At 36.2% G+C, this 24,724-nt stretch overlaps 2 protein-coding genes and 1 long non-coding RNA gene across 3 annotated transcripts; 1 reads left to right on the top strand and 2 right to left on the bottom strand.

The window, feature by feature from the left end:
• Positions 1 to 396: 396 nt before the first annotated feature.
• On the bottom strand, positions 397 to 8,766 carry LOC132617254 (pyrophosphate--fructose 6-phosphate 1-phosphotransferase subunit beta-like). The gene is made up of 16 exons (XM_060332221.1): positions 8,412 to 8,766; positions 6,178 to 6,339; positions 5,923 to 6,044; positions 5,472 to 5,525; positions 5,214 to 5,320; positions 5,021 to 5,126; positions 4,610 to 4,673; positions 4,371 to 4,459; positions 3,249 to 3,380; positions 2,982 to 3,152; positions 2,752 to 2,867; positions 2,511 to 2,622; positions 2,299 to 2,383; positions 1,460 to 1,504; positions 1,271 to 1,339; positions 397 to 796 (listed from the first exon to the last, which is right to left on the bottom strand). Exons 1-16 carry the CDS (start codon positions 8,578 to 8,580, stop codon positions 720 to 722), a joined length of 1,680 nt encoding a protein of 559 aa, XP_060188204.1. The 5' UTR covers positions 8,581 to 8,766; the 3' UTR covers positions 397 to 719.
• A 12,133-nt stretch (positions 8,767 to 20,899) lies between these two features.
• LOC132616914 (protein NRT1/ PTR FAMILY 6.4-like) lies at positions 20,900 to 24,176 on the bottom strand. Its single transcript, XM_060331678.1, has 5 exons — positions 24,009 to 24,176; positions 23,795 to 23,915; positions 23,492 to 23,709; positions 22,548 to 23,089; positions 20,900 to 21,963 (listed from the first exon to the last, which is right to left on the bottom strand). The coding sequence occupies exons 1-5, from the start codon at positions 24,009 to 24,011 to the stop codon at positions 21,072 to 21,074; spliced, it is 1,776 nt and encodes a 591-aa protein (XP_060187661.1). The 5' UTR covers positions 24,012 to 24,176; the 3' UTR covers positions 20,900 to 21,071.
• On the top strand, positions 23,089 to 24,349 carry LOC132616915 (uncharacterized). Its single transcript, XR_009573478.1, has 2 exons — positions 23,089 to 23,345; positions 23,433 to 24,349. It is a non-coding gene; the product is annotated as an uncharacterized LOC132616915 (long non-coding RNA).
• Positions 24,350 to 24,724: the final 375 nt, after the last annotated feature.

Raw genomic sequence — 24,724 nt, 5'->3', positions numbered from 1 at the left:
AGCAGTTATGGAAGAAAGCAATAGCTTGAGAGAGAAGACAAAATAGAAACTGGAGAAGACAAAATAGAAACTGACTTTGTATATTGAAACTGAATGAATAGAATCTGTACAAGATATCCTATTTATACTCATTTAACTATACATAATAATTCTCTAACTAACTATCTTTTAGCACCACTAACTACTAATTAGTTGTAACTAACTTGTTGAGCTGTTTCTTAGCTGGCACTGAGCTTTTTGACTTTTATCTGCTCAGCTCAACAATCTACATAATTAAATATAACAGAAAAAGTAATGCAAATCACAAAAATATTTGTTGAAATCTTTATCAAATGTTTTGTAACTAACTATTAGAAAAAGACTGCCCGTTCTCAGGCTACATTTTGGACACACAAATTTTCCAAAAGCCATATTAAAAGGGATTTAACCTTGGTATTAGAGAAGATTATCTCTTTTTAACCTTAGCTTCAGAAATTGGGCTAGCTACTAGTATAGAGACCATAAATCTATAGCAAGACTAAAACAATTTGCTCAAAGATAATGATGAAAAATGTGAACAACTTTTTTCCCTGTGAAAAAAAATAAGAACAATTCCCAACAAATAGCCAGCATGTTGGGACAGTAAGCAATTGTTCTCCAAGTCCATTTCCTATATGAGATGAATGTATTTTGCTAAAAACATCCAAGAACAGAAGCTTGAGTTCAAATTTGGGAATCGCTTAAGCTTTAGCTCCCAACTCCAGCATTAAAGTGTGATTGGTTTCATTTGATGTTGGGCCAACAAATTGAAGTGGACCTGCTCACAAATACATAAACAAGCAAAAAGGATCACAAAATGAACACAAATCATGGAACATCTATGCAGAACTTACAAATCACTCTAAAGCAAAATTGAGTAATGTTCTTTAGTTGTAGAAGAAAATAAGAGTGTCAACAGGATAATCAGATAAGCAGCTTGCTAATATGGTTATGGTTTTTCACTTAGATTTACTTAATGATGGTTCATTGCAGCAAAGATGTTACTTGTGAGGTATACGTGTATCAGAGAGGAAGGAATATTGGCTATGTACCCAATAAAGATTGTGCCTGATAACAAAAGGCATCACACACAGCCACAAAACATCACCTTAGCAAGGATATCAATAGCCTATTGGCTCTGTATGTGGACGAAAACCTCAACATCGTGGCTAAGACATGCTTTCAAAGGTTAAAATTCAAGTATGAATAATAAGAACTTAACAAGTTTTTAGAAACCATAGTAATAACATACCAGGGCTGAAGTATCGATTCTTTAGAGCCCACTCTTCTCGCAAGGAAGCAAATTTTTTGAAAGGAGCACCTGGGAATTGACAAATGGTTATACAAATGTGAGGCTTTAACTACCCAAAAATTACAGCAAAAGGGTCTACTAAAATGTTAACCATAGCCTGTATGGTCTGTAGCATAATAGAGCTTTTACCTTCTAGTTCCACCATTGCCTTCTTAATCACAGGCTTGAACTTACCTGCAAAAGTTTGATGACTTTGTCACGGATGTAAGCATGGAATCTCAGCCAAAACATTTTTTCTTCTAAAACATGACAGGCCTGGAAGGCAAGGACAGACCTAGTGTCTATGTATTGGGTCCTGCTTCCCACTCTGAACTTGTAAATGTATGTGAAAATCCATCATTATTGTATATATTAAGAGAATCCAACCAGCTACTCAAACTAGTTTTGAGAACTCGAAGTACTGACTTTACATCCTAGATCTACTCCTATTGAGAGGCTCACAACTTCATTGGGCTAAATACTACTAGTTCAATATATGTCTCTCCAACACTCCAAGGCCTTGTCTGGTTATGGCTCATCATATAAGCGAGGGGTGTCGATCCTTCGAAGGCTCAAACACAGAATCTCATGCATACAAGAAGTTGAATTATGTGTAAGTCTTTCATATGATGTAAAGCTTGGTACTTTTCCTTTATTATAGTTACTTGTGCAAATATTTGATTGCTCCTTGTTTATTCAGTTTTTCTATATGCTTTGTTTTGGGAAGACTAAGAAAGGAAGTTGTCCTTAGGTGAAAATTTTCTAAATAGATGTTTGAAATGACTAAGTAGATGCTTCAGAATAGACAAATTCAAATAGTTTCAATTAGCAGTAAGTTATTCAGCTAAATCTATCCAAACAGAAGAGAAAAAGTCTGAACAGCATAATCAGGCACTTAACAGTTCATCATGCTAAGACTTGTGCTTATCAATAGGGAGAATACACCATGATACCATAGACAATGAACAAGAGGGGAAGAAGGTTGATACCATGTCTCCTTTCCACATCCATCAAAGATGTTAGCGTTGTTCCACCTACAGTCCAGTCTTCAACTGGAGCTCCCAAATTTCCCACCTAAATATGTACAAGGGTCTCAGTATAAATTGCAATGGACCACGGTCTAGATGCTATATAACACAATAAATGCAACTAAAAGGAAGGGAGAAAGGAGGGAAGATATAAGAGGCATGGAAACACCGACAGAGGAAATCAGGCCTGTTTTTCCTGTATGAAGAAGTGCTCCAGCACCATAACCCAATGCATAGCAATAGTTAGAGTCAAAATTTGAAGGCAAACCACATCTGCCCTCATAACTGCAAAGAAAACAGAGTCAAGTAAGAACTACTATCAGGATAAACTTAAGAAAGCAGTATTAAGTACTCCGTCAATTATAGGTTATTAAAGCTGAAACGCACAAGTCAAATGTAAGTGGTATCAATTACCCGAAAAAATGAGACTGCCCTTTAAAATGATTGGTATAAGAACCTTCCTTCCTCTTGGTTTCCAGTTCAGCTTCCACCATTTGAATTAGCATTTTCTCAGTCTCTATTTTGGCAACCTGTAGAAATTGAAAAAGGAAATGTGCTGGAAGGAGAAAAAAAAACATAGTATGACTTGACTAAATGAGCAATTGTCCTATTTGCCTGACTTCCATCCAACTGAAGAAAAGTACCTGGACATTTCCATGTGGATCTCTTTCAAGAAGTAACTGCTCCTGAATTGCTTGCGGTAGGAGTTCAAAGAGCTCATGAGACTGGCTCCTGAGTTTCTTTTGCCAATTGCCAGCTTCATCAACAACATCATGAGCCAGGATTTCATTGAGCTCCGCAATCAACTGTTGCACCTGCAAATAAGAGAGATAAAATTAGCAACAACTAATTGATTTTCTGTTCATTCTAATAAACGACTCATCGTGATTTTTATAGTTAAATATTAAAACCTCGGGAATGAAGTCAATCAGGCCTTCGGGTATTAGTATAACCCCATAATTATAACCAAGTTTCGCTCGTTTGCAAATTACTCCTACGATATAATCTGTAACACTTTTAAGTGTTTGCTTTTGAGCTGCAACCTGTAGAAAAACAGTACGTTGTTAAACTTAGGGGAAATCACAAAAAGTTCCAAAAAATAAAATTCTACTACCTCATTACAGAATAATCTTCAGAAAGACAAACCATGGAAATGAAATTTTAATCCTCTAAATCATCTCGATGACGTGCACAGAAGCCCCTAAGATCTTTTCCTTGGACATGGTATACGTTGAAATTACGAAACTCATTGAATTCCGAAGTCAAAAGAGTGATTAGGCTGAAAAAATAAAGGATTTCTAACCATCTTATGATCCTATAACATAAACCAATTAAGTGAGACTTCAGAAAATAAACCAATTCCCATTACAGCTCTTTGAGACATTATACTCTACTGGGACTCCAAAATACCAAATTCCTCACCAGAAACAAGAGAAATGGGTAAAAATGGAAAATAACAAGAAGACTAAAAGTAGAAAACAATCACCAAAGAGGCATCATGGACATTAATGTTAGAAGCTAGGTTTATCCTCTATTAATTTGGCCAAACATCTTTAGATGATATTATGTCCATCTTAACGAAGCAGCTTTTACAGAGTCAGAGGAGAAAGTGAAGTTTCATACTTGAGGCAAGTTTCACTTACAAGTAACTGAAATATGAGTAAAATGTATAATCAGCTAGGAACATTGTAATAACTCTATTACTAAAAGTAACCACAAATTCCACATATGGTTGCAGTCTTGCAGATAGTCTCTTGAAATATTTACTTCCTGAAGAAATAATAGTTTTCAGTATCTTCTATTTATAGATTTAAATCTCGTTCATTATTAACTCATCCAACAGAACAGGTATTCTTAGAAAACTGCTTATTTCTAAAGAAATCTTGGAAAAGATTGAATTCGCTCTTTAAGTTTTGGGCCTCAAGTGGAATATGTTGCATACATGCATGAAAACCATGTCAATGACTTGGCAAACAATTACCTCTTCGCCAATGGTGGTTATTTATTTTATTTTTATTTTTTATTTTTTTTACCTCTTCGCCAATGATGGTAATGTTTGGATGTGTCTGAAGAGCACATTCCAATGTGATGTGTGATGCAGCACGACCCATAAGCCTTACAACTGGAGAAACCATAAAAAGCGTAAGAAAAGGAGCAAATAATAGTATTAAGAGTTAACATTATAAATATATTTAGAAGAAACAATTCCTTATTCTCAAGGTTACACATATAGAAAGTAGTATCCCAAGTTGTTCACAATTTATGTACTTACAGTGATAGTATTTTCCTGTTGAACGAGCATCTATCATGACATTTCCGATCATTTCTGCATATATCTGCACCGTAATTGAAAAGTTGGATAATCTCTATCTAATCATTCTACAGACAGGAGTAACCTAACCGAAGTTATCAACTTTGTGGTGATAGTAATTCATCACTAAGAAAACTAAGAATGCAACAACAGTTTGGATGAGACACTTCCATAAAAGTTTGAGACTCTACACATAAAATTCTTCTGTAAGAACTCTATTTGAAAAAACATTCTTTCAGTTCTACTCACATAGTAGAAGGAACAAAAATTAAAGGTCAAGAGAGAAGTGCTAGCTAGATGTAATTTATAGAAATAATGTGAAGTAAAATGGAGCTAGGATTTAGGAAATAAGACAAAAAGGAAAACGATTACCTTGCAAGCAGTATCAAATCCGAAACTAGTAGGAACTTCTTTGCTTTTCAAATCACCATCAATTGTCTTTGGGCATCCAATAACCCGTGTTTTCAAACCTTTACCCCTTTAACATACCAAATAAACAAAGTTCTGTGAGAGGAATGCCAATAATGAATACTATGAGCCAGTCCACTATAATGAGAATATTTACCTGAAGTTCTCAGCTAGAAGACAAGCATTTGTATTTGAATCATCTCCACCAATCACAACAATCCCATCTAAGTCAAGTTTCTTAGCTGTTTCTGCAGCTTGTTTAAACTGAAAAAAAGAAAACAATAATATTATGCCGACTGAGTTACAAATGAAACTAGCTTGCGTAGAAAAAAGAAAAGAAATAATAAAATGTTATAAGTGATGAAGTGCAGAGTTTGATGAGTCCTATTTGAATATGAAACAAGAGAAAGATAACCTGTTCATCGGTTTCTATCTTGTCTCTACCACTACAGATCATATCAAAGCCACCCTGTCAAAAAAATGCCAATTACACATGTTCTGCAGAAGTAAAACTAGGCTGTAAATCAAAAAGCAAAAACGATAAAAATAAATATCCATTAAAGCGAAAGTAGATATTTAAGCTTAATCAAGTTGAAAAGTCCACACATCATAAGTTAAACAAGCTGCCATCATATTGATACAAAAGCTGTGGATAGAAAGATATTTTTTCCATAGAAGTCCACATCCAAAATCTGTTAGAAAAATGTTTGGAACATGTGCAAACACAGACCATGTATCTTAACTGGGAAGGTAAAACATCCACTTCATTTCAATAACTTCACTAGGAAAATAACTGATGCCCCTTAGGGGGAAGTTTCTTGGTCATATTTATGAACTTACACCCTAAAGATGAAGAAACTTCTTACTTGATTTCTGTAAGGATACACAAAATCTGCTGTCAACTCTACATATTTACAGTTCATGATCCCTGCTGGACCTCCCCTGAATCCATAGAGTGTGCTACCTTTTGTTCTCTCCTGCAAATAGTCTAGAAGAAAAATATTCAACTAATTGCTGAGATACACGCGTGTATTATCTTATGTACTAATAACTATACATATGTACAGGACTGCAAAAAGTAAATACTACCATAAAGTAAAAGCTATTGGAAAAGCACTCACCAAATATTCCCGAGATGACATTATGGCCCCCAGGAGCCTGTCCTCCAGATAAAACAACCCCGATTTTAAGATTATGATTCAATGCAGCTCCTGATGTGTGACCTGGCAGTAACGTCACGGAAGGCTGCCCAAACAGATTTGGGAAAAACTTTGCAATTTCACCTACAATATTGATGAAAAAATGAATATAAGCTAAGCATAAAAAGCCTTGACTGTAATAGAGACACTTAACACTTTAGCATCGTTCTATTTCTTGGGCTAATGAGAAGGGAAACAGAACATGTCTGATGTCTTTATACAGAAAACTTACCTTCAGTTTGAGAATAAAGATTAGATCCTTGTTTATTTGGTCATAATAGCTTCAGCCTTCTCAAACAGGCTATCACACACTAAAGCTCTAGTTTTCTTTTAACAAATGGAGTAACAAATACGTAGTAAAAAGAAAAATAATTGCACTAATAAAAACCCAAGTTTGTGTATCTTTGATAAAAGATTTTGGATAATTTTTTATTTATTCCAAAATTTGCTAGTCCTAATTTTGGTACCACGTTTAAGATGATAGAGGCCTGATAAATCTATCATTTACTAGTAACCTATACTACTACATAAATAAGTGTTTCTACGTATCATATTATATGTTGGTATTTAATTGAATGTAGTTTAATAAATAAATAAAGACTTCCCACACAATAAAAGTTGAATATACACAACATACTAAAATTAATACTAGTATCAAGTGGCCTTCAACTACCATTCTAATACGAGCATGCATTGGAATGTTAAGACTCGTGATTTTACAAATATAAAAGTGTCAATTTTTTTGTACTGCATTAAAAGAAATAGAGTGTTATGTCAAACGTAATGGAGTATTTGTAGTCTCCCTGTTACATGCTGGTTTAAAAAGAAAATCAGATCATCCAACTTTTAAATCAATTTATACAGTTATACTATCATGGATCCATGCACGTCACTAGATTATGAAGATTGTTAATCAATCAAAATCCATAAATCAACTGATATCTATAAACCAATTAGAGACTAGACTACGAAGTCAGTCATAATGCTCGTGTTACACATCAAGCCTATGTCTGTTTATTTCCATCCTATTGCACATTCAACAGGTCACATTTTGAAAATAAGAAACACAGTGAATTAACTAAAATTCAACAGCAGAAAGTAAATTATCTCATAAAATTGTGATCCAAAATGAGCCTTAGATAAATGTGTGACTGTTAATCATCTCATAAAATTAAATTATTTTCAAATATAGAAAGATGACATTCTTTTTTGACAGACTTTGGATGGTGGTTTCCCGTGGTTCATTAATGTATGGTTTTCTATGAAACCACGTTTGTTTTCATTGTTCTTAAAATTATGATGTTGTAAACCCATGATTATATAACCATGAAAAGTCCCAATTTTTGTAACCACGGATTTGATGGTTTTTCCGTGGTTACGTATTTTATTTCTCCATTATACCCCTACTTATTTTTTAAAATTCCTATTTTATTCTTTACCGTAGTTTTAGTAATATATATAAACTAAATGTTTAATTTTGCCTCCAACGACTGAATTCTGCCTCCAAATCCTTCAAGCTTTATGTTTCTTGTACTATTAATAATCATGAGGAAGAAGATCAAGATTATCCCTCTTCGTTGGCAACAATGAGAAGAAGAAGAAAGAATGAAGACTCACTATTAGAGCAGTAAAAAATCAGCAGCAGACGCATGGATCAAACTGAGAGAAATGAAAGATTTTTTCGGAGCGTTAGAGCATCATCTTTCGCATGCAATTTTTCTTTTTCTTTTTATAAAGTAATTCACGCAAGCTTTTTTTCTTTTTATAAAGTAATTTGAATAAACACTTGTATTCCAGGTTATAGAGTCAAAGAAAAAGAAAAAGAGATGAAAGCAGTTATTTATTTTCTTTTAATTGGGATTATCCTAGTAATTGTTGATATTTTTAATATTTATATTAATAAAGGGTATTTTAGTAAACTTACATGTTATTATATAGTATCATACAATCCAACCAAACAATAAAAATGTTATTAAATCATAAGAAAAGATACAATATATCCAAACATTGTATTAATACGGTACAATACTGTACATTAATGAACCAAGGGAAACAGCCATCCAAACAGGAGCTGGAAAAAAAAAAAACGTGTCACATAAATTGGGATAGAGGGAATAGGAATAAAATGAAGAGGAAATGGAGAAACTGAGATGAACCTGGATTTCCAGCGGCAGAAGTAGGAGGGCCATCAATGACGGAGAAGGAATTTTTAAGGACAGAAGGCAGAGGAAGCGAAACAGTGAGACGGTTGCCTTGGACTTCACTATACGACGAAGTCGATCGACCAGGCATTGCTGCTGCTGCTTCTTTTGCTGTTGGTGCCATGTTTTCCTCTTAACAAATTAGTCCTATGGAAATGTGTGCGAGAAGGAGACAGATGAGATGTGAGAAAATGTGAAGGTATTGTTAAGGGAATACGTAGAAAGTGGAGAGTTGGTTATGATTTTGAATGAATGCCGCTTTTGAACTATTCTAAAGCGGGGTAAGTGGGACCTGCGCCAGGAGGAGAAAATCACGAAAGGAACACTTTCTTTTTTGCTTCTATGATGATCAGATAACTTCTTAGCCTCTTAGGAATTCCAAAGATGGTCACATTATGTTGCGACTTTGTATGTTTGGTACAAAGGAAAAAAGAAAAAGAAAAAAGTTTAAAACATTTTTTTTAAGAAAGTGGGTCATTTCTTGATGTTTTGCTGTAAAGAAAATATTTTCACGAGATTCTTTTGCTGAATTAACTACTACGAGTTTGGTACGTTGCAAGTTTTATCAAAGTATGATAATCTACGACGGCAATTATTCATTACAATCCTTTCGTCTCAATTTAAGTGTATTAGTTTGATTAGTCACAGAGTTTTAAGATATAAAATGATATTCTTGAATCTTGTGTCACTATAATCCCTCCATCAATTTAAGTGTAGCTTGACTAGACATAAAGTTTAAGGAATAAAATGAGATTTTTGAATCTTATGGTCCTAAATTAAATATGTGTGTAATGTATTAAAGTCTCCTTTGAATCTTGTAGTTTTAAACTTGTCATATAGGATATTTAACTTGTTAACTTACTAAATATGAAAAGACATATTATTTTTGGACAGATCAAAAAGGAAAGTAAGACACTTAAATTAGGACGGAGAGAGTAATATACTTTTTCCAAATTAAATAGTACAATAGTACAATGGGGTGCAATTTTATCAAAGCGCAAATATTTTAGCTAGCTGCTTTCTCTCTCCTCTGCTTTGTCTCTCCTCTGCCCTCCAACTCTCCACCCCACCCGCCACCCCGTCAAGCGACCAGACCGCATCACTGTTCAGGTAACTCCAGCGACCAGGTAACGCCGGCCACTTTTCCAGCCAGATCTACTTTTTCTCTCTTTCCTTTTCTTCTTCTCCTCTTCTTCTTCTCTTCTCCTTTTTTCCTTTTTTTAGCTGCTTCTGCCGCTGCCAGAACACAGCTGCGTCATCGCCGGAGACTTTTTCCGGCACCATTTTTGTCACGACCCGGCTAGGGGGCCGCGACGAGCACCCGGTGCTACCCCACCCGAGCACCCCCTGATCGTACATAACATAACATCTAGGTGAACCATAAGTCAATGCGTGCTTTTATTATCGTTAATCATATTGATCCCATTAGACGACCATCATCATTTAACATATCATAGGCATCTAGGCCACACCATAAGTACAAGGCCGACGTGGCTAACAAAAGATATACAAAACATGGGCCGGCATGGCCGAACATCTCTACCCACATACACATGACTACGAACCTCTAAGAGTATGACATATCGTATGAGCGGGACAGGACCCCGCTATGCCCATAATTATATACACAAAAGAATAAGTACCCAAAAGCTACGGCTCCGAAAGAAATGGAGCTCTGCTATGCAATCTCTGAATAAGCAGCTATGGATCAAGTCTGTCTCCCTGTGCACCTGCGGGCATGACGCAGCGTCCACAAACAAAAGGACGTCAGTACGAAGAATGTACTGAGTATGTAAAGCATGATCAACATCAATATAGAAGCATAATAGATATCATATGAAGATAGCATAGGAGGGGAGACAGTAATATCATCATCATCATGTCGCTTACTTGCATACATCGTCGTTCGTATCCCATAATAATACTCGTACCATACTTGTGCTCATATTCGTATACATGTCCTTATTCGTATTCTTATACATAGTCTTATCACATTCATATTCATATTATATACATAGCCATACACTTATATACATACATAGCGTACCCGACCATAAGGTTCGGTGTTTCATACGTACTTGGCCAACCAAGGCTCAATGTTATTTCTACCTGGCCCTACCAAGGCTTCAGAGTTATCCGTACCATCTGCAGACGTGCGCGCGCGTTTCGTAATCGTATACATACTTCATACATATTCATATACATATATTCTACCCGGCGTTATAAGCTCGGGGTTCATTATAGCCCTTCATAGGCACATATAAGTATAATAGCCCGTAGGCACCTTTTGCATCATTTGATATCATTATCATTACCATTTTCATCGTTATCGTTACATCTACATTATGGACTTACTCGTCATACGAGGAACATAGTATAATCATAGTATATATTAAGGGTCGTGAGCTTATGAGCTCGGAATGTCAACCATGTGAAAACAATATACTCATATGGAGGAACTAGGAATTTGGCCAAGAACAATGCCTTATGAAAGAAGGGTTAGCCTTACATACCTTTCCGTCGAACTATTCTACACTTGCACGTTCCCTTCCAATGCTAGCGTTTATACCTTCATTAATATCACATCAATGGCCATTAGTCATTCACATTATCCACATTATCTAGATTCCTCAATTTGCCTCTAATTCACCCACATTCATGATTATAACACCCATCTTCGTCCATTCGTCTAAAGTGTTTAGTTCGTGATCTTAATACCATTTATAACACATTCATATCACAACACAACAACATTCATAACTCAATTCAAACTATTTCTCAAAATGTCACTATTCATCATTCATGACCTAGTTGACCACATTTTCTACAATCCATGTATTTTAATTCTCCAATACCTTAAACATCTTGTAAAAATCATGAATCTTACCTTAGAAGTTGTAGGAACAAGCTTTGGTTGATAATACTCTTCTTTGAGCAAAACCCTAGTTTTTCTCCATTTGGATTTCTTGACTTGGATGATCCTTGATGATTCCCTTATCCTTGATTCACTTGTCTTAATGTTATTGATGGCTTATAATCCTTGAAAACTCATATAATAAATGTAGAGAGAAGTGGTGTAATGTTGTAATGAAATAAAATAAGTCTTGATCCTCATATTTAATGAATTGGAAAATCTGTGCTCGGTGAACAGTGGTCGTCCATGGAGGTTTATGGACCGTATTCCACTATACGGCTCGTCCTCCATGGGCGTATTTAGCCATTTCAAGAACCATAAGCTAGGCTGCCTTCATGGTGGTTTACGACCATGGTTTACGGGCCGTAAATCACTTTACAGTCCGTCCACCAGGTCGTATTTAACCATTTCCTCGGCTGGCAGAAAGTTGAAGTTTGGCATGCCAGTTTACGACCTGGCAGTTTACGGACCGTATACCAGTTTACGGTCCGTATTTGCACTTTACGACCACTGGCAGAAGGCTGAAGCTTTTGCATGGCAGTTTACGACTGCCAGTTTACAGACCGTATTGCACTTTACGGTCCGTATTTTGCAATATACGACCACTGGGCAGTTTTGCCAACTTTCAATTTTTCTCATTTCTCGACTTTTCATTCTAATCATCCACATCCCTTTTCATACATTTCCCATGAAACATTATACACTCGCACACATCATTAGTTCATTTACTTGCGTACCAACGGGAAATATTCCGAGGTGTAACAATTTTCTGGCCAACCCTCTCTCTCTCCTTTTTTCCTTTTCTTTTGTTCTTTTTTTCTTTCCACCACCCCCCCCCCCCCCCCCTCTCTCTTCTCCCGTAACAGTGAATAGTGTGAACAGTAACTCGGACGTTGAACAGTGTTTTCCGGCGACGACCAGGTTCAATTCAACTAGAGTTGGTACCTCCGGTTGCCACATCCATTATTTGTCCATACACTTGTAGTTACATTTTGCTAACTTTAGACTTTTGAATAATTTATTAGTTCATACTCATTTTCGTGGCTTTGCTTAGAGATGGTAGACTAGGGTCATGTTCTCGTTCGGGGACGGGGGCGAGGGTTAGGAGGGGTAAGTGGGTTAGAGGAGCGTCTAGGTTGAGAGTAGGATCTTGGAACATTGGGACGTTAACGGGGAAATCCATAGAGCTAGTTAAGATTCTTAAGAAGAGGAAGATTAAAATAGCTTGTATCCAAGAGACCAAATGGGTAGGTCCTAAAGCTAAGGAGGTAGACGGGTATAAGCTATGGTTCTCTGGTAGGTCGAAGTATAGAAATGGGGTGGGCATTTTAGTAGATGGTGAATTAAGGGATCAGGTGGTAGAGGTTAGGAGAGCCACTGATAGGATGATGTCGATTAAGGTGGTCGTTGAAGGACTCACTGTGAACATTATTAGTGCATATGCGCCACAAGCGGGTTTAGGCAACGAGGAGAAGAGGCGTTTTTGGGAGGATTTGGACGAATTAGTGGGAGGCATACCGCCTACTGAGAAGCTATTTGTGGGAGGTGATTTCAATGGACACGTCGGGCCTATTTCGGGAGGTTATGATGATGTGCATAGAGGCTTTGGCTTCGGGGACAGGAATGGAGGAGGAGTCTCACTTTTGGATTTTGCAAGAGCTTCTGGGTTGGTGATAGCCAATTCGAGTTTCCCAAAGAAGGAGGAACACTTGGTAACCTTCCGTAGTTCGGTGGCTAAGACTCAGATAGACTTTTTACTCCTTAGGAAGGATGATAAAGGTCTGTGCAAAGATTGTAAGGTCATTCCGAGCGAATATCTTACAACCCGACATAAGCTCTTGGTGATGGATTTAGCGATCAAGATGACGAGGAAGAAGAGGGTCGTGGAGGACCGACCTAGGATCAGATGGAGGAGTTTGACCACGATTAGTGCCTTGGAGATGGGAGAGAAATTGAAGGATATGGGGGGCTGGGATAGTAGTGGGGATGCGACCAGTATGTGGGATAAGACGGCTAGTTGCATTAGGGTGGTAGCAAGGGAAGCGTTGGGGGTCTCGACAGGTAGTCGTGGTCAGCATCGAGGGGACTGGTGGTGGAATGGAGAAGTTCAAGGGAAAGTGGAAGCAAAGAAGGTGGCGTATGCGAAGTTGATAGAAAGCAAGGATGAGGTGGAGAAGTGGACGAATACAGAACTTTATAAGATGGCGAGGAAGGAGGCGAAGTTGGCGGTTTCGACGGCAAAAACGACAGCTTTTGAACGCATGTATGCTGAACTAGAAGAGAAAAGAGGGGACCAGAAATTGTTCAGGCTAGCCAAGGCGAGGGAGAGAAAGGCACGTGATGTGGATCAAGTAAAGTGCATCAAGGACGAGCATGGCAAAGTATTGGTAGAGGAGACTCTCATTAGACGGAGATGGCAGTCATACTTCTGCAAACTCTTGAATGAAGAAGGGGACAGAGACATTGTGTTGGGAGAATTAGAACATACAGGAAGGCGTCACGATTTTGGGTATTGCAGGAGTATTAAGGTTGACGAGGTTAAGGGTGTTGTTCGTAGGATGCTCAGGGGAAGAGCGACCGGACCTGACGAGATTCCTGGAGAATTCTGGAAGAGCGTGGGCCCGGCAGGTTTGGAGTGGCTGACTAGGTTGTTTAATGTCATCTTTAAGACGGAATTGATGCCCGAAGAATGGAGGGCGAGTGTAATGATCCCTCTATACAAGAATAAGAGAGATATCCAGAGTTGCAACAACTATAGAGGTATCAAGCTGCTAAGCCATACTATGAAAGTGTGGGAAAGAGTGGTGGAGATGAGGGTGAGGAGAGGTGTGTCTATTTCAGAGAACCAGTTCGGATTCATGCCGGGACGCTCAACTACAGAAGCCATCCATCTTGTGAGAAGGTTGATGGAGCAGTATAAGGAGAGGAATAAGGACTTACACATGGTATTCATCGACCTAGAAAAGGCTTATGACAAAGTTCCAAGACAGATCCTATGGAAATGCTTGGAGGCTAAAAGTGTACCTGTGGCGTACATTAGGGTGATCAAGGACATGTATGAGGGAGCCAAAACCAGGGTAAGGACAGTAGGAGGAGACTCAGAGCACTTTCCAGTTGTGATGGGGTTGCATCAAGGATCAACTCTTAGTCCGTTTTTATTTGCCTTGGTGATGGATGAATTGACACGGCAATTTCAAGGTGAGGTGTCGTAGTGTATGTTGTTCGCGGACGATATAGTCCTGATCGACGAGACTCGTAGCGGAGTTAACGCTAAGCTGGAGAGTTGGAGACATACTCTGGAGTCTAAAGGGTTTAAGCTGAGTAGGACCAAGACAGAGTACTTGGAATGTAAGTTCAGTGAATCACCTCAGGAGACTGGCTTGGAAGTGAGACTTGGTACCCAGGCTATCCAGAAGAAAAGTAGTTTCAAGTACCTTGGGTCTATTTTGTAAAGCTGCGGGGAGATTGACGATGATGTCACACATCATATTGGGGCAGGGTGGATGAAATGGAGGCTTGCTTCCGGAGTGCTATGTGACAAGAAGGTGCCACCAAAACTTAAAGGCAAGTTCTACAAAGTGGTGGTTAGACCGACTATATTGTATGAGGCGGAGTGTTGGCCGGTTAAAATCTCTCACGTTCAAAAGATGAAAGTTGCCGAGATGAGAATGTTAAGTTGGATGTGTGGCCACACCAGGAGTGACAGGATTAGGAATGAGCATATTCGGGATAAGGTGGGGGTGGCCTCGGTGGAAGATAAGATGCGAGAAGCGAGATTGAGATGGTTTGGGCATGTGAAGAGGAGAGACACAGATGCCCCAGTGCGGAGGTGTGAGAGGTTGGCCATGGATGGTTTCAGACGAGGTAGGGGTAGACCGAAGAAGTATTGGGAGAGGTAATTAGACACGACATGGCGCAACTACAGCTTACCGATGACATGACCTTAGATAGGAGGGTTTGGAGGACCCAAATTAGGGTAGAAGGCTAGTAGATAGTCTCGTTTTCCGTTCTTATTAGTAGTCGCATTATCGCAATATAATTTCTTTTGCTCAGACTTCTGCTATTATCTGTTATTTCCTGTGCTTTGATTATCCTGTGTTATCTGTGTCGCTTACATTATTTCATTTCATATCGCTTTGATTCTCTTAACCTTATCTGACTTCTTTTTATGCTTTTATTGAGCCGAGGGTCTTTCGGAAACAGCCGTCCTACCTTGGTAGGAGTAAGGTCTGCGTACACTCTACCCTCCCCAGACCCCACGATGTGGGATTTCACTGGGTTGTTGTTGTTATATAATATTTACATCAAATCATATTAATTTATCAAAATTAAATCATAATCTAACTATATTCTTTTAATTTGTTTTAAAAATGACAAATTTATATATTTTAACTCCAATTTACTTGTCTAAAACCTACATATGTAGCAGTACTAGCAAATTATGCATGTGCGATGCACGAGCCCAATTACTCAATTTAGTTAGTCTTTATGATTTGTATTTTTTGCAAAGGATACTGCGATTCTCCTTAGTGAGTCTCCATATTTTGTTTTTTTTCCTCTTAATTTCTCAATTATTGTTGAAATTTGTCTTATTTTGATTAGATCCGCCTTTTTTTATATTTAGTAAGTTGACAATTCAAATATCCTACATGTCAAGTTTATAATCACAAGATTCAAAGGATATTTTATATATTATACACATTTTTAATTTAGAACCAGAAGATTCAAAAGTCTATCTTTATTTTTTAAACTCCGCGTCTAGTCAAACTTAGACACTTAAATTGAGACAGAGGAAGTATATGCCAAATGAACGAAATGAAAGGACAATTGAGACACTGCGTTAGATATAATTAACAAAGAAATTTGTAGAATAAACTCACCAAAATTAATAGCAAAACTCAAATTTAAACAGAAAAAATTAAAAGAAAATCTCAAATTTAGAGTACCAACTATATGAACCACCAAGCAGCCCAGAGAAAATCAAATCAAGCGAGTGAAGACTGGATAAATAGAAGAAAGGCTGAGAGACCACCGGAATGGTGAAGAAGAAAAACATTATTCACTTTAGTTAGTCTTTATGGTTTGTATATTTTACGAACGATACCGCGATTTTCCTTAGTGAATCTCCATATTTTGTTTCTTTTCCTCTTATTTTCCCTTTAATTTCTCAATTATTGTTAAAATTTATCTTATTTTGGTTATGTCCGCCTCTTTTTATATATAGTAAGTTAACAATTCAAATATCCTACATGTCAAGTTTATAATCACAAGATTCAAAGGCTATTTTATTATATTATACACATTTTTAATTTAGAACCACAAGATTCAAAAGTCTATCTTTATTTCTTAAACTCTGTGTCTAGTTAAATTTAGACACTTAAATTGAGACAGAGGTACTATATGCCAAATGAAGGAAATGAAAGGACAATTGAGACATTGTGGACACGTAGGGACTTAAAAAGTAAACACACAAGAGGTAGAATTAATGTTAAACTTCTAAAATGTACACATGTTAGTCCTTGCTTAGAGTACAATTTCATGTGCTTTCTATAATAGAGTAATAAAATGAAGTGTAGAATTAAAGAAATATGATAACGTAAAAGTGGAATATACCTGTACAGAGACTAGTTGGCAAACTAATAGCCTGTTTGGCCAAGCTTATTTTCCCTCTAAAAGTACTTATTTTTTCAATAAGTACTTATTTGAAAAAAAGTGAGGTGTTTGGCCAAGCTTTTGGGAGAAAATAAGTGCTTCTAGGGAGTAGCAGAAGCAGTTTTTTAGAAGCTAAAAAAAATAGCTTTTGCCCAAAAACACTTTTTTGAAAAGTACTTTTGAGAAAAATACACATATAAGCACTTTTTAAAAGTTTGGTCAAACATTAATTGTTATTCAAAAGTGCTTTTTAAATTAATTGGTCAAACACAAACTGCTTTTAGCTAAAAGTGCTTTTTTGAAAAGTATTTTTCAAAAAAGACTTTTCAAAAAAGTACTTTGTAAAATAAGCTGATTTTAGAAGTTTGGTCAAACATGCTATAAGTAGTACCACTTGTTAAATGAAGTAGACACACAACTGGAAAAAAAAAAAAAAAAACAAGTACAATTAATATAAGTCCAAATTTAATGTACAACTCAGACAACTTTTTATACAATTTGTCAATGCCGTGTTCGTCCTCTTTGCCTCTTACATAGAAATAGTAGCAGCAACTTATACGTTAACCCACACAAATAAGCTCTTGAACATTTTAATTGTTTCCATTTATGGGACATTATTTCTTTTCGGAACACACAAGGAAGATGACATCCTAACATACTTGAAAATAATGTATTAGGTGTTGAAATTGATTATTAAATTTAGATAAAAATATAAAATCAATAATAAACAATTGAAGTATTTGATAACTCTTTTCTGTATTAACATAACCAAAATCCTCCCCCCCCCCCCCCCCCCTAAAACTACTCACACAAAGTATAAATTTAAAAATATCTCCACAAAGAAAATTATGAATAATTAAAATAGAATAGAGAGAAATTTGGGTATTATTTTGGGAGGATATTTAAAGATTATAAAAATACAAAAATATAATAACAAAATATTAGATTAAATAAAAAATGTTTATAACTATAAGTTGAAAAGATATAAAATTATTTTTGAATTATTTTGATTTATGTGACTTATCTTATGAACACCTCTTTTATATTTATTTATCTAACTTGTAAATAAGCTAAAATATATTACTCTACTTATATAAACTTACTCAAACACCTTCTTACTTCTTCCGTTCACTTCTACTTTTCCACTATAAATTTTGCACATCTCTCAAGAAATGATAAGTGAAGTGGATAATTTACAATAATATCCATATTAATTGCTGTATATTTTTAATGAACTGAAAAATGTGAAATGAGCAATTAATCTTATGGGTAAAACAGGAAAAAAAATTGTCTTCTCTTGATACAGTCAAACCTCTCTATAATAGCAACATTTGTCTGAAAATTCCATAGTTGCTATAGTGCGGTGTTGTTATGTATGTATACTGGCATTTCATGTTTGCATCTCATTTAACTGTTATAAACAAAACTATGGAAAAAAAATATTGTTCTGTACTTTTTTATGTTTTATAACAAAATACTTGTTAATTTTAAAATCTCATTTGATTTTCATATTCCATTAATTAAAAATTGAAGCGACTAATAAATCCATAACTAATTATACTGTATCGATAAAGAATTAAAATCTAAACAACATATGCCTTTGAAATTAATTGAAAATTTAAATACTTCAAATTTGACGTAAGAATTCTGTAATTGTAGGTTTTTTCGTAAATTCTAGTCTCTTGGTATTAATATAACGCTTTAATTGACGGAGATTTTTGTCCAAATTTTCAGCAAAAAGGAATTTAATAGCTTTTAATTGATAATTACCATAATAATTTTAATATTTTATTTTTATACATAATATATTTGTTACAAAATATTATTACTCAATATTTGAGTATGACTATTGTAGAGAGTTAATTTTACAAAGGGTGTGCCATTATAATAAATATCACTGCTATTATAGGTAGAATGTTGTTATAAAAAAGTAAAATATAACATAAAAATTAGTTTTGGAGAAAATCAGACAATTATAATAAAATATTATTATAAAAAATGATAATTATAGAGAAATGTGACTGTATGTTAAAAGTAAATAGTAAAAGTAAAATATATTTTTAGAATACCGCACAATAAAATATTGGAGGGAGGAGGAGTATTTTTATAAGGACACAAATATAGCAGACAGTTAACAATAACAAGTTCCAAAATTCTTTGTCCCTTATTAAAGTTTCACATGAAACACGCCAGGGAGTAATTCGTTCCTATTGTTGAAGTGCGGCATGAGCTGAAGATAAAGTTGCAACTTGAATGGTTATTTATTAGCATAGATAGAGCAAAGAGGGTAAACATCATCCTACCTTCCTTCAACCCTGCAATAATTATTGTTCCTTTAGTATTTCTTCTTCTGTTAATTTGTTCTTCGTCCTAAACATAGGGTTTATGACATTATTATATATATATATATATATATATATATATATATATATATATATATATATATATATATATATATATATATAGCTGTATCTATAGATGGACACCACTTTGCCATTACTCCCTAAATTGTGTTATTTTCCTGCTTTGCATTCGAATACCTCTGCTGCAGAAAATTCCTGGAAATGTTCCTCATAAAATATGTAATCTAAAATAATGGTCATATTTACTAGCCTAGGTCTGTGGATAAGCAGATTTTTGAGACATTTGCTATTCCTTGCATGTGATATGTCATCCTTAGTACTACTAATTTTGATTTGTCGCTATTGCTTATGTTAAGGTATCGATTGTGATTGCTACAGAATGACAGATATATACAGCTCATAAAGAAAGATAGGCTGAGCATTGAGCTCTGTGCCCTCTCTTGGTTGTGAGCCATCACTCTGTTCCGGCAAAGTAGTATGCGGCTATGTTGCTCGGACTCTCCAAAAATGTTGTCGCACGCGTGTTGGATTCTCCAAAAATACACTACTTTTGGAGTATCCGACACTCACCCACGCTATTTTTGAAGAGTCCGGGCAACATAGGTATGCGGTAACTGTGCAGTTCATCTGATGTAAACATAAAAAGTCCTTAGTTGGACTTGCAACATCAACAACAACAACAACCCATTATAACCTCACAAGTGGGATCTGGGGAGGGTGGGTGTACACAGACCTTACTTTAGCGGGACTTGCATTGAAGCAATTAATTTCTGGTTTATGCTAACCTGGTGTATCTTAGGTTGTTTTCTGAATTTTCTGCTAATTGTGTCTAAACAATCAAAAATCTTTTATGAAGAACTTATACAAATTTTTTCCCAAGTCCCATACTGCTGTCAATTTTCGCTTTCCAAGTGTCAAAGAAAGTACAATTGACCAAAACTTTCAAATGTATAAACTGATTAAAAAAAAAAAAAAAACCTTTAAATGTATTATGTTGTCAGTTTCAAATTGGAATGTTGCTATGTTTTTAAAAAGTGAATAAATCTGTGGCAATATGGAAGCAAAAATTTCTCAAATTGACCATCAAAACAGAATGGGACTAAAATTTTGGAACAGAGAGAATATTTTCAAGTAAAGCCCAAAGACTAACTTATAAGGAAATGCCAAAGGCAGAAGCCCTTCTTCCCTTTCTGTATTAACAGATCTCACCTTAGTTTTCTTCCCTAAAATTATCAGAAACCTTATGTCCTCATCTGTAAGCTTATTCTGTAATTTTAAAGATTTCTTTTTCTCACTTCAACAGTAGTGCACCTTCCCTAGCTGAGAAATCCAGATACATAGTTATTCTGTTACTTAAAAACAAGAAATATGACCATGTTCTCACTTCAGCCTGCTTTGTAGTGTCAATATCACATTGCGTTTGCTGAATTAATCATCTTTCTGCACTCTGATGTCCTTAGAACATCTAATGTATCAGGAAAGAAAAATGTTTTAACCTAAACAGAACTCAAGACTAGTGGCAAATTAGTATTGATGCCTTTAAGAATTGAATATTGTCCTATAATACAAACTCCGGAAAGAAATGATTCGTTGAAAGCTTACATGCTATGGTTCGCCATCTTAATGAAGTACTTAGCTGTATTTGATTATAAAAACTTAAAAACGCAGATTATCTTAATAAAGTATTTAAGCTTCCTCCTTCTCCTGTGCTCCGAGTTTCTTTTCCTTGTTGTCGAGGGTCAAATCCTTCCAGCTTCCGAGCTCTTTTGCGGAATCCCCAAGACTGCTAACGTTCTGGTCCTTGTATTTGTGTTTCATTGAGAAAACAATGAAAATCAAGAAATTAATTACTCCAAGAACTGCTAGCATCCAGTAGAAGAGATCCAGCTTTCCTTTGTTCAAATTGCTTTTAAGCCATCTTCCTTTTGTTGCTGCCTGTACAAGGGACACTAGCAAGCTACTCAAGAAATATCCCATTGAGACTGAGCTGAGAAATAGGCCTGTGCTCATAGATTTCATCCTTTCTGGTGCCTCCCTGATGAAAAATTCTAGCTGACCTACATAGGCAAAAGCTTCCCCAGCACCTACAATGAAGAATTGAGGGACTAGCCAAAAAGCTCTTATTTTGAAGTGGTCGTGGATGGCATGTAACCTCCTTCGTCTTTCCACCAGAGCTGAAGCTACCATACCAGCTGTAGCGAGTAATAGTCCAATTCCAACTCTCTGAAGGCTTGTGATTCCTTGGCTTTTGTGAGTGATTTTTCTGGCAATACGTACAGTGACCCTTTCATTCATGGAAGTGAAGAGAAGTATGCTAATAAAGAGAACGACGGAAAAGGACCCTGCAGGGATGGCAAAGTTGCCGACATTCCGATTCATGGCGGTAGCTTGTTCAATGGTGAAGGTATTCATTTGAGAGTATACTGTCCAAAAAAGTATGGACGTGGACCATATGGGAATCAGTTTAAGCACCATTTTCACTTCTTCAACTTCTGTAACTGTTGAAACTATCCAAGGGTTCTTCCTGTTTTCATTTTCAGCTGCATAGTCATCAAGAATGGCTGCCTTGTCAAGACACCTATTTCATAACAAGTACTAGTACTGGTTAGCTTCTTTTTAAATCAAATAATTGCTTTTTACTACTAATTTCATATGATGATTCTTAATTTGTCCTAAAACAACTACATTCAGGTTAATCCCTGGCCATGTATGTTAAAATTTCAGTGACTGCATAGTACATTCTGATGCAATTGCCTGTGCATATAGGATTGATTCTCAGATGATCATTCAACTAATAATTATTATCTCAAAAGGTCACTTTCTTTGTTGAAGGAATTTGGATCAAGATGATAGGTGACTTTCTGAGATAATAATTGTTAGTTGAGTGACCATCTGAGAGATTAACCCTGTGGATATATGTTGGTTGAAGATTCCGTTGTAATACCTATTGCTCATTTTGTGCATTCTGTTTATTATGATTAGGTCTGCCTAGCGTACTGGGTTGCCACCCTATTGCCTTATGCTTTCAAATGGTCTAGTTCATGCTCTACCATTGTTAACAGTGTTTTACATGGATAGTAGATATTAGTCTTATTTGGGTGACTACAATTAGTTAGATATGCTTCTGCAGGATGTTATTTTTACTTTTAAGATCATGATTACCTCAGCCTATGTGTATGTGGGACTTTTGCGTTGTGATATTCGTTCAAAAAGCCAGCATCAGAAGGATAGGAAAGCTTTCTCTTCCTCCAAGCCAAGAACAGAACCCTCCATATGATAGTCAAAGGACTTCCTTGAGGCTTCTTGAATCTATACAATGTTCTTCCACCAATCAATACAGCCACTGCCAGGACCATCGTGCCTGCTGATATTCCATATCCCCATCCTCTTCCTACATCGTCTTGTAAATACACCAACACAGTCACTGCAAACAAAGAACCAAGGGTTATGCAGAAATAGAACCTGTTGAAGAAGTATATCATGGCCTTGTTTTCCTTAGGATCTGATGGGTCAAATTGGTCTGACCCAAACCCGGAAACATTTGACTTGATTCCACCGCCACCAAGAGCTAGGGTGTATAGTGCCGTATAGAGAAGAGCAAGTTGATGGCCGCTGGCTTCAATGCATTGATCACGTTTTCTTGGGTTACATGCAGGGGGGATCATGCTTCGAATGGTTGTTGCCATTGTCAACAGTGTTACTCCCTGGTTAGACACGAGATACATATTATGGAAGTTCAAGTGTTAAAACGGTATTTTTTTCATTCATGGACAATATAATATGTAGAAGATGTAAAACTTGTAGAAGCATGTAAATGATCTAGGCTATGATCTATGTCATAATATGTAGAAAGTTCACAATTCTGAAAGAAACAATTCAACTTTACAGGTAATGATTTAAGTGTGTAGCAAATCTTTTACCAGTTGGAAAACTAGACACTGAGGCTAGAATTGCTCACAGGTCTTATTTCCTTTCCAGGCCATTTTCTTTTATTAAATCTAGGCTACATGCTGTTTATTAGAATGACTATCCTTTTGGCCATTTCAGATTTTCCTTGTTGATATTGGAGACAACTTCTCTATATTTAATTGGCTCAAGAATCTTACCAAAGCAGCAATTGAAGCAAAGATTGCAACAGTCAAATAACGGCCAAGTTTAGCATCTGCCAGGAAACCACCTAGAAGACCAAGAAGATTAAGTGTGCCCATGAAGTTGGTGACAATGTTGGCAGATTTGGAGGATGGAAGATGTAAATCTCCGACCAAGTATGTGACTAAGTTCATTGCTATCCCTATGACACATACCCTTTCTGATAGCTCGGTTCCTATAACAAAAATTTCAGTTATGAGACTGCAAAAACATTTGTTACGCTCAAGATATTAGACAAAGTTCTTTGTTAGGGAGGGCACCTAGGATGAGTCCTGCAGCTAGCCATCCCCCGGTTCGAGACTTATCAACCGGATTTCCTCTAAAATCAACCAGATTTTCATTTTCTGCACCATCTTTGCCAGCATGGTTATCAACCAAAACCTGTGCATGATTGAAAGAAAGCTTTAATGAGATATTAAAGAAGAGATACCCTTATATTCTATAAAATGGAAGAGAATAGCTGAGTCTAGTTACCATTGCTGCAAGAAGGCCTTCAAAGAAAAGGAGGGGAAATGGGAATAGAAAGGGAGATTTTAATGATGAAGTAGGAATGATATTATGTTTGGTTTCTGGACTTTCTAGTTTAAAGAAAAATATGGGAATGAATGATTAGGCCAAAAGATTTAAAAGGTAGGCTATAGCAGCAGGATTCTATTGCAACATTATCTTCTAAAGTTGGAAGGTACTACTGACTGATTGCAGCAGGTTTGTTTGTATTTGGAAGTATCATTTTGTGGTCATAAAGGGTTCTTATCTCAAGACAATGGGACCAGTTGTAACAGGCTTTAGGTTATTCCCACTTACTTTACAAATTACATCTGGTTATTTTGAGCTTTGATAGTGAACTGATATAGGCTGGAGAGCAGGAGAAAGTAAGAAATATAATTTTTAACTGGACTCAGCATAAGATTGAGGTGAATATCCTGTTAAATCTCAGTCACAGAGAAAACCTCTTTTTAGCTGGAACCAATAGTCATGTCTACTTTTATCTGCCACTAATGCTGTCGTTTCTCCTGTGTTATTGGAAGAAACTGTGTGGTAAGAATCAAGCATATAACTTTTGCATGCATTTTCCTCCGTGAACTCTTTGAAACCGGGTGCCAAATTATTCAGAAACTCAACTTTGGCATAATTAACTTTGCATCATATCAGGAAAAACTAAAGTTAGACGTTAAACGAATCATTAAGTG

Source organism: Lycium barbarum, chromosome 11 (genome assembly GCF_019175385.1).
Source record: "Lycium barbarum isolate Lr01 chromosome 11, ASM1917538v2, whole genome shotgun sequence".
Lineage (NCBI taxonomy): Eukaryota > Viridiplantae > Streptophyta > Magnoliopsida > Solanales > Solanaceae > Lycium > Lycium barbarum.
Note: the sequence above shows the minus strand (reverse complement) of the source record. Positions and strands in the feature narration are given on the sequence as shown.

Coding starts and splice junctions, on each gene's coding strand:
- LOC132617254 (XM_060332221.1), bottom strand. CDS start 8,580: ATGGCACCAACAGCAAAAGAAGCAGCAGCAGCAATGCCTGGTCGATCG. Junction 5,526..5,922: donor TGTATCCTTACAGAAATCAA/GTAAGAAGTTTC, acceptor TTTTTTTGACAG/GGTGGCTTTGATATGATCTG. Junction 2,868..2,981: donor ATCCACATGGAAATGTCCAG/GTACTTTTCTTC, acceptor CAATTTCTACAG/GTTGCCAAAATAGAGACTGA.
- LOC132616914 (XM_060331678.1), bottom strand. Junction 23,710..23,794: donor AGCTGCAGGACTCATCCTAG/GTGCCCTCCCTA, acceptor TTTTTGTTATAG/GAACCGAGCTATCAGAAAGG. Junction 21,964..22,547: donor CCACATACACATAGGCTGAG/GTAATCATGATC, acceptor GTTATGAAATAG/GTGTCTTGACAAGGCAGCCA.